Raw genomic sequence first — 18543 nt, forward strand, 5'->3', positions numbered from 1 at the left:
TTAATATTGTAAAATGTGTGGACACTAAGAAATTCATGCCTTTTGTTGTACTGAACAGCTACAGGGCATCATAACATCATGGATCAGAAGAGCACAGAATTCCTGCATTGGGGAAAATAAAAAGGCCTACATTATTTATTGTGTGTGTTAAAGGGCAATTTTTTATTAGCTGTTATCACAGGATCCAACTTGTACAGTTGGTTTACTAAGTTGTCTGCCTGCCTTTTGTTAGGGCAATATTCAAGCTCTTTATGAACTTGTCTACACAGCCTGGTATAAGCCTCCTTCAGTTGCATCATTTCACATGCACCAAATCTCAGGCACAAGGCAACAGAGCTCCTTCAGAGAGGTGGTGTGTGTGTGTGCCAAAAGTCACTCCCAGGCTGTCTCTCTCAGAGGTACTTACTGGCATGTGCTCAGGGCTGCTCTAATGTGGCTTCATTGCTTCATTTCTAGGATTTGCCATATGCAAAGCAAGAGTAAGAGTATGCAGGCTGTGCTTCTCAGGACATGGGCGCACAAAACACTGTTAAACATGGTTAACCTGAAGCAGACGGACATACAAGGTTGCTAAACTGATTTAAAGGCTTATGCATGGAATTGTTCAAAAGTCTATTGGAAAAATAAAGTTATATTTTTAGCTGGCCTGCTGTGTACTGGTTTAGTGTTGTGTGTCAACACCAAGCATTCTGTGACATGGGTCTCATCAATCCTCCTGGCATCCCACAGTGTACTGCTTTTCACCCTCCCACCCCAGTGCCACAATTAGCTGCTTTGGTATGTAACAAGAACTCTTCTGTTGACACTTTTTAATCAATAAGCTACCTTTTTCATTCAGTGAAATCTAACAACCAGCTGTGTCCCCACTCCCTACTCAACTGTGGCCCCTTGTTATGCCCTCCTCCCCCCCGCCAGGAACAAAAAAGCAGGGGTCCAAGCACATCCTTCCTCTCCACAAGTCAGGCAAGCACACTGCAGACTTTGGTCACTTGCTGGCTATTGAAGGTTACGGCACTTATGCTTAGGAAACAAGAGAAACCAGAAGAGCCACAGTTCACTCACCCCCCAGGCTTCCTGAAGCATGGTTGCAAGCACACCCATTGCCAGGCAGTGACATTCAGGAATGGGATCTGAGCATATACTGCCAACATTTCATGGAAGCAGGATGCTGGGTGCCAGGGTTCCCCTTCTTTACTTGTGGCAGGTTAGGGTGTTGAGTGTGCAGCAGCTCCTTTAATCTTGCATGTTCCCGTGTGCACATCACTCCTCCCCTCCTTGTTGCTGATTAGCGGATGACCTTGCTGGTCCCTCCTGATCAGCAGGGAAGCTAGAACTGCTGTTTTAAACATGGCACCGTTTTTGCCTCTATGCTAGCCAGCAGCAAACAGCAGGGCTGCCCGGGCCCCTTGGCCAATCAGTGGCCGGAGGCAAAAACGGTCCGTATTTAAAGTCACAATTTTTGCCTCTCTGATCAGGAGCAAGCGACAAGTAGGGCCTCTCCACCAGTCAGCAGGGAGGAGAACATGCAAGATTAAAAGAATCACAGCTGACCCCACTTCCACCATTTATTTGGTGGGTCCCTACATGCAGGGTTTGGATTCTGGTTTGTATGGGATGGTCTGGACAGGGATGATCCTGCCTCAGGCATGGGGTTGGACTAGGCTAGATCAGTGGTTCTTTTCTGCACTAGGACACATTTGTAAACATCATGGTCAATCCCACTCCCGCCTCCACAGTGTGCACGCAGCGGTTACGCACGGGAATCGCTCGGGGCGCTGGGAGCCCGGGCTGCCCAGAGAAGCCAGCCCCGAGCTGTGAGACAAAGGCTCACACAAACCAAGCCCCACGCGCCGCAGCGCAGGCGCGCGCTTTACACCGGGGAGCTCAACTCACCGGAAACCCCCGAGCGCCCCCGCCTGGTGCAAGACCTCGTTGCGCTGACGTCACCGCACGGGGCAGTGACTGTTCCGACCCCTCCCCTCTCCGCCCCGCGGGCGGGCGCTCCGGTCCCACAGCCAATGGGAGGAGGGGGGGACGACACGTCCTGAGGCGCATGCCTGCGCGCGGCCAGAGGCGACGCGTACGTCCGCTCCGCGCGTTAGTCGTTCCTGTCTCCTGGAGTCGCGCGACGTTGACGCGATCTGGTTGCGCCGAGCGGGATGGTGCCTCAGGTGGCTCGGCAGCTCCCCAGGTGCCTTGTGTGGCCGGGCTGGGGCGGGGAGCGGACCAGCGCTTGGGCGCGAGCCGAGAGGTGGGGGCTTCCCTTGGGGCTTCGTCCCCCCGCTGGCTGCGGGTGCAGCGAAGGGCGGCGCGGGTCGGGCCCACGGCCAGAGTGGTGACGCCGTTGCCCAGCAGAGCAGCGGCTGTCGCCCGTTGTAGGAGCGAGATGCACCCGCCTCTCCCCGTCGGTCTCAGTCAGAAACTGAAGCAGGCCTCGCACTGCAGTGGGCTCGGAACCACCTTGGACATCTCCGGGTTTCCTGTCGTGACCAGATGCGACCTGGTGCCCCTCTCCTGTTCCCCAGCAGGAGCTCAAGGCCCCCCACCAGACCTGATTGTGCAGTACTCTAAAGCACTGGTTCTCAACTAGTTTTGTACCGGGTCCTATTTGTATGCATCAGTGGCTAGTCCTGCCCCAGTGCCCCTCACTTCAGACCCAGTGCTCCTACTGTGAGGCCCCAAGCAGCCCTCTGCACGCCAGCAAGAGAGACCAGTTTCCCCACATTTAAAGCTTGCTGATCTATTTTTAAAGCTGGTTCACAACCCTTTCATTTTTCTTGTGACCCACAGGTTGAGAAACACTGTGCTAGAGGGTTGCATATGAAAGCAGCTTGTTTAGAGAACTCTAAATGCCCCTTACCTCTTGTACTGCTCCCACCCCCTCCTTGCACAAGATGCCTTTAGCCTGAGTCACCTATGATTGTGTGTTCTTTCTACTAAGAAATCTTACCTATGGAAAGGTTAGACTAGTGTTGGGGCTAAAGCTTGGGAGGCAGCATAAACTAGCATCATACTTGACTGATATACTTGTAATTGTGAAATCTACTTAAGCATGCATCTGGCTAAGTGTCACTCATCATTTGGCAGTTTAAAAAGAAGCAAAAGTTCCAGTACCTTAAAGTCAGAACCCAGCAAAGTCAGTTCCTTGTCTGCTGGCACAAGTGACATGGGGTTCGTAGCAGAGGTAATAAGCAATTACATATGGATAGATCTTAGTCTTTGTTCAGGTGTGCTGGAGTAAATCTTGAATAAGTCTTTAGGATTTCAGTGGAGTTATTCTACATATGTACCTGTGATACAATAGCAAATGCGATGCCTTGTAAGTTTCTTCAACTTGAAGAAGTTTTTGAGAAGGGCAGTTGAAAAACTGAAATAAACTTTAGAGTCTACAAGATATGCCATAAGGCTTTAAAGTCATATCCTCATGTTAGGAACACCCCTAAATATTAGATAAGAAGAGTCCTAAGCTAGCTGATTATAGGCAGCCCTTCTTCCTTTATGTCTTAACTTTCTTCTAAATTTGTTTTAGCCATTTCAGAATTGGCAGTGGCTCATTTGCATTTGTGTTAGTTGGGTTTCCTTTGTGTGTGTTGTGCCCCCCTCCCCTCCCATTCCTTGAAACCAGTTCACTAGGAGAGGTTGGAGGAACTGGGCTTATTTAGCTTGGAGAAGAGAACATCGAGGGAGGATTTAATAATAGCCTTCAGATATTTGAAGCATGGCAGGATATCTTGAGGCTGGTCAGAGTGCTGCCGTGCCCATATGTCTAGAACAGTCTGCCCTACTCCTCCTGCCATGCCTTGATATAATAATTACCGATGTAACAGTGTGAGAGGCTGCCTATTTAAATGCCCCAGTGCCTAGGGCATTATACCCAGCTCTAAGCTTCCTCTTATACTGCATCCCATGCCTCAGAGATGACATCTAAATTCCACTGTTACCACCCTGAGCCCTTAACTGGTTCTCAACTCACACCCCATCACTAGACCCTTAACTATGGCTATTCTGGTTGACTCATGTGCAGTCCTTCAGGCCCCATAAGGCCCTATTCTACACAGCCTCCAGCTACTACTCCGCCCCCTCACTGTGGCCATAGGGCCTTATCCCCCACAGGCCTCAGGTGTTTGCAGATGTGCCTGGACCCCCATTCTTGGCCTACAGCCTAATCAGTCCTCAGGTGTATAGACAAGCCTGGGTCCCACTCAGTGAGCCTAGGCCCTTGTGCTTTTCTGTCAGGGTGTGTTCCCCTAGCCTTTCCCCTCCCCTGGATACCCACAGGAGTAGCAAGGGCTGAGGCTTTTTGGCATCCCATACTTGCCACACCTGTGCCTCCCTAGAGAAGGGCATTTCCTGGAAGGTGCCCTGCCACAAGCAGCCCCACCACACCATCCAGCCCCAGCAGGGTGTAGTTTTAAGTCATTCTCCAGGAACCTTCTCCATCCCCATAGTTCTTGCCCTTTACCTCCAGGTGTTCTGAGAGCAGCAGTTCCAGCTGGGTGATGTTCTCCCTCTGGCTGCTTATAACAACTCCTGGCTCAATTGCTCAGAGCCTGCTCTTATCCCCTAGCAGCTAGGCCTTCCTTCCCATCAGGTGGCCTCCTGCTGGCCATGTGACTCTCCTGATTGGGAATCCAGTCACCTGCAGGTTGCTCTGCTGCCTATTCAGGCCCTTAAAGTGTCAGGCACTGATGGTGCCCTGCCACAGGTGGTTATGAAGAAGCTGGAGCTAGACTGTTCTAGGTTGTGGCAGATAATAGAACAAGGAGTGGTCTTGAGTTCTATCAAGGAAAGCTTGGATTAGATATCGAGAAAATCTTTCTTGCTAGGAAATTAGTAAAACACTGGAACAAGTTACCCTGAGAGACTGTGGAATCTCCATTCTTAGAGGTTTTTAAGACCTGGGTAGACAAAGCCTTGGCTGGGATGGTATACCAAATTTACTGGAATGTAGACGAGGCTCCCCCCCAGTCATGGTGGGGGAGGAAAGTCTACATTTTATATTTGCATACAAAGTGGAGGGTGGGAGCAGGTAGCTGTTGTGGCTCTGACTTTGACCCTGAACCTGGGTGGGTGCCAGAATCAGATCCATGGCAGCCTCCTCCCCACCCTCCCCCCCATTCTACTGCTTCTCTGCAGTAAATACAGTATTACAGTAAATATTTGAGTAAATATAGCAGTTGGGGGTGGTCCTGCTTTGAGAAGGGGCTTGGACAAGATGACCTCCTGAGGTCCCTTCCAACCCTAATTTTTTATGATTCTATGATTTATTACTATTGTTTCAAACATAAAAAGAAGATACTGCTATATTTCAATATGCTGAAGAAAGCCTGTTACAGTCCATTTTCCTGATTTTTTTAGGATGGCTTTTCCTGATTTTAAAGAGGACCTCTGTACACTATTGATGTTATTTCCTATAGAAAGTGCAATTTTAGCAATACAATTACTGAACAGCACAAAAATTGAGCAAAGGGTACATTGGCCTGATTAAGTATATGTATCTAGACATATTTTTAATAAAGCTTGGTGTAATCTACATTTGAAACATTGAACCTGGTTATTTTTGTTTCAGGCTGAAATCATTCCACAGGTTACAAATAATACTACAGCACTTGGTAAGTACAGCTAGGAGCTGATTTGCAACAATGGCTTCCTGGGGTGAGAAAAAATAGTCTTTCAATGAACTGTCCAGCCTTGATGGTGCTAGATTATGAAGACTTTTAATGTTTAGGTGCAGTGTTTCCAGTTCAGTATAGTCTGATGTTTACTACAAACTCTTCTTGCAGTATTTCATAGATTAATAGCGTAATAGATTCTCACTGTTCACTACATTTGCATCACATGGTTTCTAGTTAATGCTTCTGTAGCGGGCCCTGATAACTATGGTGTGGACTGCTGCTCTCTGCCAGTCAGTTCTTGCCTGCTTACTTGTCTGGTATCTAGGTGACTTCCCTGATCTGCTGCCCAGGGTATGTGGGCAGTAGATTGCAGCTCTACCTTGGCTCTGGACCAGGCTGTCACTGGCACAAGATCTCAGCCCTATCCCTGGAGCAGCTCCCCATCCAGCCAGTGCTGCTGGGGCTGGTCTTCATGGAAACCATGGCTCCTCGGATCTCCATGAACGCTGCTACAATGATATGGACAAGGGCTGATGGGAAATAGAGTCTGCCGCAGGTCCGATCTGGCCCATGGGCCAGACTTTGCCTGCTCCTGCCCTAGAAAGTGCCACCAGGGCCAAACCCCGGGGAAAGGCAAATCTGGGGTGCCCTAAATCCCCAGCCCCCACTGATTTGCAGGAAAAGACTAGAAGACCTGACCCCGATTCAGAAAGGCCTGAACAAGAGTGAGGGTGACTCTGTGCAGTTTTCCCTCAAATCCAACTCACATGCAAGTCATGACATCACTATATTGACTACATAGACACACTTAAGTCCTGTGGCAATGGACAAGCAGCAAAGCAGTAGGTGTAGATACCCTGGGAGTTGTAGCTGCAGACCTGCACACAGACGGCTCAGGGCATAGGGTTGCTTTTCACTGGACCAAAGCAGCTGTGGAATTTGGCAGCCCCTTGGATCACTACTCACCTCTAGCATGAGGAAGGGTCTAGAAAAAGTGCCCTAAACATTATCTGCTTCACCTTAACTCTGATCAGCATCCGAATTGGGATCCTACTATAGCAGTTGACAACCACACCAAAAGACAAAGGTAAAACCACTCACCATTGGTGCTTGGAATGCACGCATGCTAGTGGTCTATACAATAGCAGATAGACCAAAGAGAACAGCTTTAGTTGGTAGAGAACTGGCCAGATTCAGATAGTGGCCCTGAGTGAAATTCACACAGCTGAAGTAGGACAACTAACTGTAAAAGGAGCCAGCTACACCTGGAGTGGCCATAGTAAAGAAGAGCAACATGAAGCTGGTGTTGGGTTTGCCATCAAAACGCAGCTAGTTAGCAAGCATCCTTGAAACATTTTAACATTGACCTGAAGCCTTGGGAAGATCTTGCTCATAATCGTTCTACCTGGTGAAGCTTCATCCATATTAGAGCTACTGTCTGTGAGTGGAGAATAGCTCCTGAGGCAGAGCAGAAGTGCAAATAGCATAAGTCTCGCAACAGCAACACATCTTCTGTTGATCAAGCAACCCAAAGTGGCATCTTTTGCTCACTGTGCCATAGGCAGTTCAAAGTACAAATTGGCCTGATCAGCCATTCCCATGTTCACAGAAACCAAACCAACCAGTGATGTTATAGTCATCTTTGAATTCAAAGGACAAACATCGTTATTTCTTGCACAACATCATCAAAGTTGCTCACAGACAAGGCAGTTTGTTTCAAATTGCAAGAAGGAAAACCGGGAATAGTGTTATGCAGCAAATATAGCTGAAGCAGATGTTTTCAGTATGGCATTTTCAATTAAACCTTGAGATGAAATTGTATATTCCCCAAAGGTACTGTGGAAAATGCCTTTCAGATTATGGCCCACAAGCTGGTTCCATTATTTCTGCAGAGTAGTAGGCTTGATATAAATGTAAACTTAGTATGGTTTCAAGAATTATATTAAAACAATTTAAATAAATTAGTTTATAAAAAACCTGAGTGGGGGCTGGAAGGGGAAAGCTAAAGTGGGGAGATTGTTATACACCTTAGAATTCTGCATTAACTGATATTAATGTATATTTTGAGAATGTTCCTGTAATTATATTCTGCACAGTATGGTATTTCAGTATGAATCATAAATGGTAATAATTCAGTCTCCATTTTTCATATGTACAGTGTATGTCCAAACACACAGATTCTGTGCATGAAGTATTGCTGGAAAAGAAAGGATGTGCTGGAGTAATAACTATGAATAGGCCAAAGATTCTAAATGCATTAAGTTTTCCCATGATTCAACAGATTTATCCACAGTTAAAGGTCAGTGGCTTTACTTTAACTACCCCTCTTTATTCAGTACACATTCAGTTATTAAGTACACATACCAGGCTTTGAACATAAGTAACCACACTGAATTCAATGAGACTACTCATGCTTAAAGTCAGGTGCTATGCTGGTCTGCAGCCTATATATAAACAAATTTACTTACATGATGATTTTCCCCTTCCACTTCCCCCCAACTATCTGTATTTCAGTGAAATGCTCTACAGTGCTGCATACATGGCAATAATGTGATCCCCCTGTTTTAATATCTAGCTAAAGCGTTAGGGCTTCACTTAAGCATGTAAGTTGTGCTTCTTGAATTATATAAATATAGTTATATTCTAATATAAATTTGCTTATTACTGTTCAGGGTGTGCCAATAAAGATTTTTGGGGCTGATACTGATGACCAATTATTGGCGAACTTTATCAGCCAATACTGATCCAATTGCTGATATGCAGCCCAGCAGTTTGTAGAGCAGTGTCTGGATGGTTAGTCTGTCGGAGGTGAAGGAGTGTGTGGGGGGGTGCAGATTGAGGCCCCCCGCTGTGAGGGAAGGAATAGGGCAGAGGCAGGCATTGCCCAGCTGAGGTGGGGGCATGGGACTGAGCTGGCGGCTTGTCTGGGGGCAGCAGGAATGGGGTGGTTCTTACTGCTGCATGCACTCCTGGGGGAGGTATGGGGGGCATGTGCCCCCCCAGTTTTGTTTTTAGGGCAAGGGCAGGTTGTTGCTGTGCACGTGCTTGGGGGCTGCACCGGGCTCTTTCTGGTAGCTGCGCTCAGGCCAGGCAGAGAGGGCTGGATGGGGTGAGTGGTAGCAGAGCTGGGAGGGTGACAAGTGGGGGTGGGGAGGGCTATGGTCCTGGCTCTGCTCTCCCTGTAGGTTTCCTCCCCGTGCTACTGCTGCCTGTCCCTCCCTGTACCCTGAGCACAGCCTGGTGCAGCCCCTGAGTGAGCGAGCAGTGGCAGCCCACCCTTGCCTTGCACTCCCCAGACAAGCCCTTGACTCCAGCCTGCCCCAGCCTTAGCCCCACTCCCCTCCTTCACCACAGAGGCCTCAGTCTGCACCCCCCCACGCTACTTCCCACCCCACAGACTTTCAGACTGGCTGCTGCTTTCCAAGCTGCTTGGCTGCATTCTTGGCTGTGTGCATGCTGCAGCTGCCCACATGTTCTCAGCATTTAGTGGCAACATTATCAGTCACATCAGCAAAAAAAAAGCTGATTGCCAGTAATGTCAATTTTCCTTTTATTGGTGCCAATATGGTATGGACCGATGTATTGGTGCACCTCTTAATTGTTATAATTTATTCCCCTGCAAGAAGGACAATAAATCGTACTGAAGTGAGGCACCTGTATGTTAACGTAATTGCATCAATACTGGGGAGGGATTTGTGCTGATATAAATTACATCAGTGGAAAACAACCCCAAGCCTGTAGAAAAGTCTGCTTTAGTATACTTACTCAGCTGAAATCTGTGGCTTGCTTAAGACACATTCTTCCTGCCAGATTGATACCTGTTGTTTCCTTAAGATCCTGGTCTCCCAGAGGCCCGCCACAGGAATACCACTTAAAATGTATACAACGTTCTGGTGTGGTGATGAGGTATCATGGCAAAGAGATCCTTCAAAGGCACTTGTTTGAGGGTGCCCCATCCAAAAATGGGGTCAGTGGCAGCCCTTCCTTTTTCCCAGCCACTTGGAAGGGACCATGTGCTGTTATGCATGCTCTTTCTCTCTTCCCCTGTTCCTCTGATGGTGGGGATGCAATTCAGAGATCTGTCTGCAGGGATTTCAATTTCAGTTTTGCTTACTTTGTGAAGTTCACTTGAAGTGATAGAAACCTATTTTTTAAAACTGAATGCGCAGATCCTGCAGAAGTAGATGATGCCCAGTGGAGAGATTTGGTTGCCCTGAGTGTATTTTTCAGGGGTTGATATTGCATGTTTGTAGAGCTTGGTTGAAATTTGGTTTGTTCTGCCAGAAGATGATAAAGAAAACAAAAACCCCATTATAGATGGACAGTGTTTGAGAGTGGTTTTCATTGTGCTAGAATTTTTTTTTTTTTTTTGGTGGGGCGGGAGGGAGGTTGTTTTTGTTTTTACATATTAGGGAATATTTCTTTTTCCTTAGACATGGGAAGCAGACCCTGAAACCTTTCTAATCCTTATTAAGGGAACTGGAGGAAAGGCTTTCTGTGCTGGTGGTGATATCAGAGGTAAGAAAGTTGGTCACTTCAAAACCTGTTTGTGTGCTTTTTTTCCTACTAGTAGATAATTACTTCATTATTTGTATTTTTTCTTCTAAATATGTGCTTCCTTTAATTAAACTTGGTTAAATAATTACTGTTGTATAATAATGATCCTAATTTATGGATATTTGACATGAGCTATTTTACAGGGGTTTTTTTTAAATGATTTAATGTAATTTGATGTCTTTATTTAGCAGTTTGCTGAATAATCTTGAAAGTTTGGTGTGTATGCAGAAATAAAAGCTAACTTGCATATAAGTAGCTGACTAAAGACTGAAAACAGGCCTGATTGAAGAAGGGAAACTGTTTATGGCTTCTTACGGATGTGGAAGAAAAACCCAAGAACACAGTGCTTTACTTTTAGCTTGGTGTGCCCCCGTGCTGAGTGCAGCATATGCCCAGAGAGGCATTGCATTAGTTTGACCTGGCTTCTCCAACATCTGTATAGATCAGGCACTTCAGTGGTGGGTTTTTTTGGTGATTTTTATCCAATAGCTGATTGAATCAGCTTTAGATAAAAGCACCAAAAAGCCCTGCTGAAGGACCCAATCTATACAGGCTCTGGGGAGTCTGGTCAAACTAATGTGCTTTCTCTTCTGGAAAGCACTGGTTTTTGGTTTTTTGTGTTTAGTTTTTTTTCACGTTTTTCAGTGCCTTGTAAGATCTCATTGCCTCTGTTCTCTCATTTATTGCATCTAACTTTGAGGACTCCTCCAGTACCATTTGAGTACCGTAATAGTGAAGGCAATGAGAGGGAAAAATTGACTTCCTTATGGTGATGACTCATCATAAGGCGTGTAATCTTTTTATTTTTATTTTTTTTCATGGACATGACCACAGATACCCACATTTTTTGTGATCTCTGATCTGTTTCTAAACATAATAGCAAAGTCATGTGGCCTGTGAAGGAGCTAGATGATGTTAAAGGCAGCAACTTGTCTGCTTGGCCACATAGCACACCTCTAACACGTGCCCTGTGTTCTGCTCTCTCACTGGTTCCCCATTTCCCATAATGAAAATCTTTAGCAGAAATGGTTTTAACTACTTAAGCTGTACAATGACAGTTAGATTTTACTGAATTGCTGGTACTGTCAGCCAGTAGGGGGAGACTTTTGAACACAGGAAAGTTTTTTCCTCTGAGCTGGACAAAGACAAGGGAACACACTTGTACAAGAAATACATGGGGATGGAGAGAGAGAGAGAATCTGTAGCATAATGATATTATTCTTTTTCATATATAAGTCAGTAAAATCAGTTTTTAAGTTTTACCAGTAATTGCCATGAGACTCAATTTCCTCTACTAGAGTGCAGCAAAAACCAGGTCACTTGCCAGGAACATCAAAATCCAGCTTGTAGAGTACATGCTGGCTTACTTACTATTACTGTGTGGTATTGGAGGGCTGTTCTGCTAGACATTTGAATGTTTTTTTATCTTATTAGCTATCTCAGATGCTGGAAAAGCTGGGGGTAGGCTGGTACAAGATTTCTTCAGAGAGGAATACATCCTGAACAATGCCATCGGTATGTGTGCTAGTAGATCATAAAGTATAAATCTAGCATATTTGTGGGTTATGATTTTTCACAACGGTTCCTTAAATATCTGGCTCTTAGCACATACTGCAGAGAACTTAAGGGGAGGGGGGAAGAAAATAAGGAATCTAAACATTGTAATTCTTCTGGCCATATTCTAATTTTGGTAATTTTTATAGTTTACCTTCCTGTTTTAAACTATTAACCAACTGCCTCATTTCATGCTGGGGTTATCTTTGACATTTCAGTAGTACGTGAAGTGAATCCTTAGTCTGTAGATGACTTGTGCTAGATAAATGAGATTATGCAAATACTTCATTAAATATAACGAATGAAGGGAGAACAAGAAAAAGGTATATCAGATAATGGTTACTGATATACTTACCTTGTATAACATAAGAATAAGGGGGCTCCATTGAAATTAAAAAGCGTATTTAAAATTATTTAAAGAAAATACCCCTCAGTTGTATAATCAGTCTGTGGACCCTGCTGCCCCAAATTGCTGTGGAAAATGCTGAGCAAGACTAACAAAGTATTGGATCTGGCTATCAATAATAAACTATCTAAATCATAGTAAACCTCACTCTTCGGAATGTCAGTAATAATTAACTGCTTGGGGTCCAGAATAAATTTCTCCCTGAGATGCCATATTGCATGGTAAAACACTAATTGGGTTTTATGTGTGCTTCTGAAGTATGTGAAAGCAACTGCAATTGGAACAATGATAAATATGCTGGTTATTTTAGCTCTACAGCACAACGGGATTTTCCTTCTGTTTATCTGTAGTGCTCAATGAAAATGTTTCTATTATCTTAAAAGAAGGATGATCTTGATATTGATCTGCTTCAGCAGAGGTTATAAATAAACTGTTGCCAAAGGGTGGTTGTTATTAAAATATGTATTTCTAAAAGTTTCTTTTTTTTTTTTTTTTCCCAATCTATATTCAGTATCTTTAACATCTGCCTTGCTCCTTTATCACCTTGGGTCTTGAGAACAGAATAGCTTCTAGTTTCCAGTTCACACAAAATTGCTAAATGCTGTAATATTTATTACAGTATTTATAAGGGTTTATAAAACCCCAACCCTTCGTTTTGCCTTTAAAGTACATACACATGTTTTTATTGATTGTGACTCTTAAAGCATGTGCTTGTAGAACCTACAATTTTTTGGGGGCTAAATCTAATCTGGTAGCATTCCTTTAAAACAAATCTTCAGTGAGTTGGTTTGTGTGTGTTTATATTTTTAAATTATGGGGTAGTGAAAACACTTCTTGTTACATATATGTAACATTGTCAATGAGTGATACAAATTTATCAGTGATAGGAACATGTGTCCTAATGTTTGAGTTCATTTAGCACAATAAGATTTAAAGTGCAATTCCATTTCTTTTGTTATCTAAATGCTATTTCATATTAGTTGATGTGGAAGAGCATATTTTAACCAAAGGGGGTGCTTATACACATAACTGTGCGGTCGTGGCTCCGGGGTAAGCACGGTCTCCTTACATTGGGGACTGCTTCCCGGGGTTAGGGGTCGCTCACCTGTGGGTTTCACGCGTCCAACTCGCCTGCCACGACTTTGATGGTAATCTGGTTCAGTTGTATTGTCCGACGCGTGTCAGTCCAAGAATGAGACTCCTTGCCTCTCAGGGTCCCGCGTTGATGAGGGCTCCGCCACCCCTACACCCTCGCCCGTACCACCGGGAACGTGACCGTTGTTTATGAGTCTGTCACGTAGTCTGATCTTCCTCCCTCGGATTAATTCACAACAAAATACAGAAAGACAACACAAACACAGCACCGAACCGGAGCTCTTGAGCTTGGACTCTCACTCCAGTCCTCAGCGGAGTCTACCGCTCTTTCCCCTGTTTCCTCCTTAGGGCTCTGCGAGACCGCTCGGTGCCTTACTGCTGCCGCAGTGAATTCACCATCTGAGTGCCCCTTTATTAAGGGTTTTACGGTGTATGCGCCTGTCGGGTGCCAGTCGCACCCGGCCCGCTAGGTTAGTCCCTTCGCTTGTTGGGCTCTCCGCCTGTGTTCACGAACCCCGCAAGGGGCTTACCCTTGCTCCAGAAAGTGCGGCCATTAACATGTACACATGTCCCATCCTCTTTTTTTTTTCCCCTCCAGTGGAGCCTACCCATCTCTCCCACAGCTGGAGGAGACAAGGGGGGAGGCGAGCTGCTGGTGGGCTGAGCAGCCCTTGAGGTGTGGGGGGCTCCAGTCCTTCCCTCTGTGGCGGTGAGACTCCCTTAGGCCACCTGGGTGGGCGGCTCACGGGCTGGGTGCTGTCCTAGCTTGGAGGTAGCACCTGGCCCATACTGACTCTTCCCCAATCTCAAGCTGGCTGCAGCAGCACCTGGCCCACTGGCTGCCCACCCGGGCGGGCTTGGGGGTGGGGGTGCCACCTTGGAAGGAAGGACTGAGGCCCCCTGCAGCTCAGGAGCTCCTCAGGTAGGCTCTAACGAACCTCGTCATAACGTGACAGAAAAATTGAAACAGTGGGTTTGAATTAAAAACCCATTGTTTCCATTTAGGAGGCATACAGTGCAACCTTGGGAATTAAGCCCCTGTCATGTGTACAAGTACCCAGGGAGACCATTATAGTTCTTGTAACTTAAGTAGGACTTTAGAGTTTTAAACTGTAAACAAAAACATTGACTTCTTTAATGAAGGGTTGTTGGGGTTTTTTTTGGTTTTTTTGGTTTTTTGACACACCCTTAATGCTAGGAGTGCCTCTAGAAATTATTAGGGATTTACTGCTGCAAGTCAGTATCGAACATTCTTCCCATTTTTAAAAAATAACGAAATAATTACTTGAAGTACCTGTATTTGTGGGTGGTGAGAACTAAATATTGGTTTACAGAATGAAATAATTATATCACATTGTGTTCTAAATAACTAAGCTGTTGAAATTACAGCCAGGGAAGGAAAATATTTGCGATAATCTTATTTCATAAGTTTCTGGAATTTTCCTTCTTTTTCTACAAAATGTAATAGTGCTTTTTCTACAAAAATGTAGTAGTGTATTATATATATGTGACTATTACTTTTTTAATAGGTACTTGTCAGAAACCATACGTGGCCCTTATTGACGGTATTACAATGGGAGGGGTAAGTAACATACCTTAGTTAACCTTGTTTGTCTTTAGTATAACGTAACAAAATTGTGAGTGAAGCAGAAGTGACAGCTTCATGGAGTTGGTCTTTAATGCAGGGCGGGCAAAATATGGCCCATGAGCTGGGTCTGGTCTGCCAGACATTTTAATCCAGCCTGTAGTGCTTACCTATTAATTGTACCCCACCCAGCCCTTTTGCCCATAGGGGTGGGAGCAAGGCGCTCACTATACACAGTCCCTGCCAACATACCGTATTGCATCTTGCTCCCATACTCGTGGGAGGAAGGCCCTGGCTCAGCCAGCATGCAGCTTCTGTGGGGGGCTGCAGCTGCTGGTAGACCTGCTTGGCTTCCCCAGCATCCCGCTTGCTCCGGGCAGCAGATGGGGAGGAGGCGGAGGCAGTTGGGGAGCTGCAGCTGGGTGGGAGTGTGGGGCTGAGACTGGTGGCAGTGTGGATCTCATGCCTAGGGTGGTGGTGGCAGCATGGAGTTCAGGTGGGCAGGACAGGGTGTGAGGGTGGGTGGGGAGGAGTGCATGGGGAACCCCCCCCACTCCCCTCCATTGTGTGCATCTCCTGTAGAAGGCAGCAGCAGCAGGCAGGGGCACTCATGCCTTGCACAGCTGCTGGTTCCTGGTGGGCTGTAGTTCCAGCACATAAGAGTAAGGAGTGCAGCCCAGCTGGGCCACCTCCATTGCAGGGGCTCCCCACCGTACCTGTGCAACTCCCACACTCACACACCACTGGAGGGAAACTCCACATGCTGAAGCTGGTTGCCTTTGCTGTTCCCTCCCACACTGGTCCTGGGATTCCACCAGAAATGGAGGGGAGCCTTGGCCCCTGCTTCCCCATGGAGTCCTAGGATCTGCGTGGCGGGGAACGGTGAAGGCAGCCGGCTCTGGCATGTGGAGCTTCCCTCTGGTGGCACACAAGTGCAGGAATTGCATGTGTGCAGCAGGGAGCTCTCGCAATAGAGGCAGCCCAGCCAGGCTGTGCTCCTTGCCCCCATTTGCAGCAGTGGCTGGAGCAGTGCCGCACCGGGCACCAGCGTCTGTGCTGGGCACGACTTCCCCACGCACCCCTGCTGCCTGCAAAAGATGCATGCCAAGGGGGGGAGTGTGGGGGGATCCCCACATCCCTCCACCCTCTCTCATACCCCAAATGCCACACTCCCTCCCCACACAACCTCTCCCTACACACACACTCCTATTGCCACCCCACACACAGCCACACCCCCTCACAAACCCCACCATACACACACAGACACATCCGCCACACACCCCACCATACATGCCCCCCCAGTATACAAGACTATGGCTTTATTTTTGAGTTATTATGCAGTCACATCTATATACAATATGCAAACAATTAATGACAAAATATTTTTTGTAATAAAATTAAAATATGTTATAGCAGGTGTTTGACTTTTAGTGTGTGATTTTTTTTTTTTTTTTTTTTTCTTCTGGTTCTAACCCCCCTTTCCCAAAGGAGTATTTCTGGGTAGTGGGGGTGCAAGGGGAGGGACTTATGATGGCAAAGGTCAGGGGTTAGGGCAGGATTTCCAGTCCCAAGATGGCAAGAAGGGGGTGGGCCCTTCAAAGCTTACCCTGAAGCTGAAATAATTGCCCACCCCTGCTTTAATGCATAACACTGCTTGCCATACATAACAAGTTTTTGGGACTTGGTCCATATTTAGAACATGGTTGTAGTTTACTTGTTTTTTAAATGTCATTTGTTTCTTCAGTGTACCACATTTATATACTACAGAGTTGACACTTCTTTGACTATGTTACTTTGTTCATGTGAATTAAGAGAGAATCGCTTATGCTCGCTATGTAGAGTGAATAATATGAAATGTTTGCATGTGTTGTAGGAATTCAGTTCTTGATCTACTACATCTTGAACTTTTTCTTTTTGAGATGCTATTGATGATCTGCGAAATGAAATGCAATTATGTGTTGGAAGTTAATATGGTTAGGATTGGATCGTGCATTTTCTGAGATTTAGATGTACATACTGCTAGTGAACTACCTCTTTGCATGGATTTGGCAAGGAATATACCCCAAACTGGGTAAACTGAACAGGCTATTGGTAAATATTTCATTATAAGCAATGAATGTTTGTTAAAAGAAGCTCTTCGAGGATGAATTTACTGTCATGTCTTAAAATATTCACCTTTGATATGTCTAATGAGTGGTAGTCTGCCATGTGGAGCAAACTGCTGCTGCTAAAAATAACTTTGCTCTTTTCTCTGAGGACTGGGCAGTAGCTTTCGGCAGACAGTGGAGTGTCACCTCCTCGATAAAGCCTTAGAATTTTGGCGCCAGGACCTATGAAGCTGTTAGTGCGTTTAATCTAAACCTATACATAATCTGCACAAAACTGTCATAGCTTTGGTCAGTTTTGGACTTCTTTGGCCTGTTTTACAAGAGAGGAAATTAGTATTTTCCTTAGTTGCGGAAGAAACAGTGATTGGGAAATCATTGAGACCAATTTGCTGAAACTAAAAAGAGCTATGACTAAGTCTTATTTGAATTTGTGGAAGATATGAAGTTGTTCAGAACAGTCTGATTATTTTGATTCCTTTAATCACAAAATCTTGTCTGACACTGAGTATTTAATTTAGAAAATTAAAATACTAGAACATTTGTTAAGTAGTTCTGAAGTGGTGGATAGTATAGGAAAGCAGCAAGTTTTCCTAGGCTGCAGTTCATTTCCAAATGCTCACGACTGGAAAAAAATATAATTGGTTTGGGTTGGCAGCTAGTTTTAGCTCCATCTTGTTTCTTAATCATATTGTATTATATAAATAACAGGAACATTTTAAAATAAAAGTACTCTTATTTAACTGATATTGGTGCTGTTCTTTGATTAGACATATCATCCAGCATTAATAGACTTAGGTCAGTGCAGGGAACCTCACATGGGATCATCACGGAGCGCATGGTAGCTTTGGTCCTGGGCACTGCCATTGCTGTTACATGAGTGGGCTTGAGTTACCATGTGCTCTGGGCCAGCATGGGGCCAGAGCTGTGCCTGATGGTAAACAGTTGGGGGTGTCAGGAGCAGAGGTTGTGGGGAGAAGGCACAAGGGTGGGGGTGGGGAGGGAGCAGGCAGGGTGGGGCAGACATGGAGGTGAGTAGAAGTTGCTGCTGTGATTCCAACTGTAACCCTGAGCCCAGGTTGGGGTCAGAGTTGGAGCCACAGCAGCTGCTGCCTCTTCCCTACCCCGTACTCAGATCCAAGATGAATGGCTTTTTCCCCACCTTCAATAGAGGAAAAAGTTTAGTCTTGGATTTGGGTAAATACAGTACTTACTGGATTTTGACCAAAATGCATTTGTCATATTTGTTTCCAATTCTGAGAAGTTAGCATTTCAGTGTTTCAAGTTTCTAAAGTCCATGGAACATCAGATTACTGAATAATTTTTTCCTGATTATCAAATCAGTCCTACAGATGTGTGTTGAGGTTTTTTAAAACCGTTTGGTTGTAGAACTGCTGTTGAAAAGATTTTCTAGACCAAAACAGGTCAGAAAAGATAAAGACATCTGTCAAGATAAAATATTGTTAGGTAGAAAAGAGAATGAGTGCAGACCAAGTAAATAATATTTCTTCTTAAGTAAAGCAGAATGAAACCAGAGTTTAAATGATCACTAGTGTGGTTAATAAACTCTATTTTTGTGTGTTACGTGATGTGGTAGACAGAACATTATGCACACTGTTGCATGAG

At 45.4% G+C, this 18543-nt stretch overlaps 1 protein-coding gene across 3 annotated transcripts in view; it reads left to right on the forward strand.

Moving 5' to 3' along the window:
• Positions 1-2090: 2090 nt before the first annotated feature.
• Positions 2091-18543, forward strand: part of HIBCH (3-hydroxyisobutyryl-CoA hydrolase) — an 85195-nt gene continuing 68742 nt past the window's right edge. Inside the window, exons 1-6 of one of the 3 annotated variants that reach the window (XM_019554319.1) lie at positions 2091-2191; positions 5570-5612; positions 7774-7914; positions 10049-10133; positions 11607-11687; positions 14757-14809. In XM_019554319.1, the coding sequence (XP_019409864.1) occupies positions 2160-2191; positions 5570-5612; positions 7774-7914; positions 10049-10133; positions 11607-11687; positions 14757-14809 (435 nt within the window). In that variant the 5' untranslated portion in view covers positions 2091-2159. The remainder of the gene's footprint in view (positions 2192-5569; positions 5613-7773; positions 7915-10048; positions 10134-11606; positions 11688-14756; positions 14810-18543) is intronic. The other 2 variants (XM_019554317.1, XM_019554320.1) reach the window with 2 other exon arrangements.

The sequence above is a fragment of the Crocodylus porosus genome, unplaced genomic scaffold, assembly GCF_001723895.1.
Source record: "Crocodylus porosus isolate Cpor-Errol unplaced genomic scaffold, CroPor_comp1, whole genome shotgun sequence".
In the NCBI taxonomy this organism is placed as follows: Eukaryota; Metazoa; Chordata; order Crocodylia; family Crocodylidae; genus Crocodylus; species Crocodylus porosus.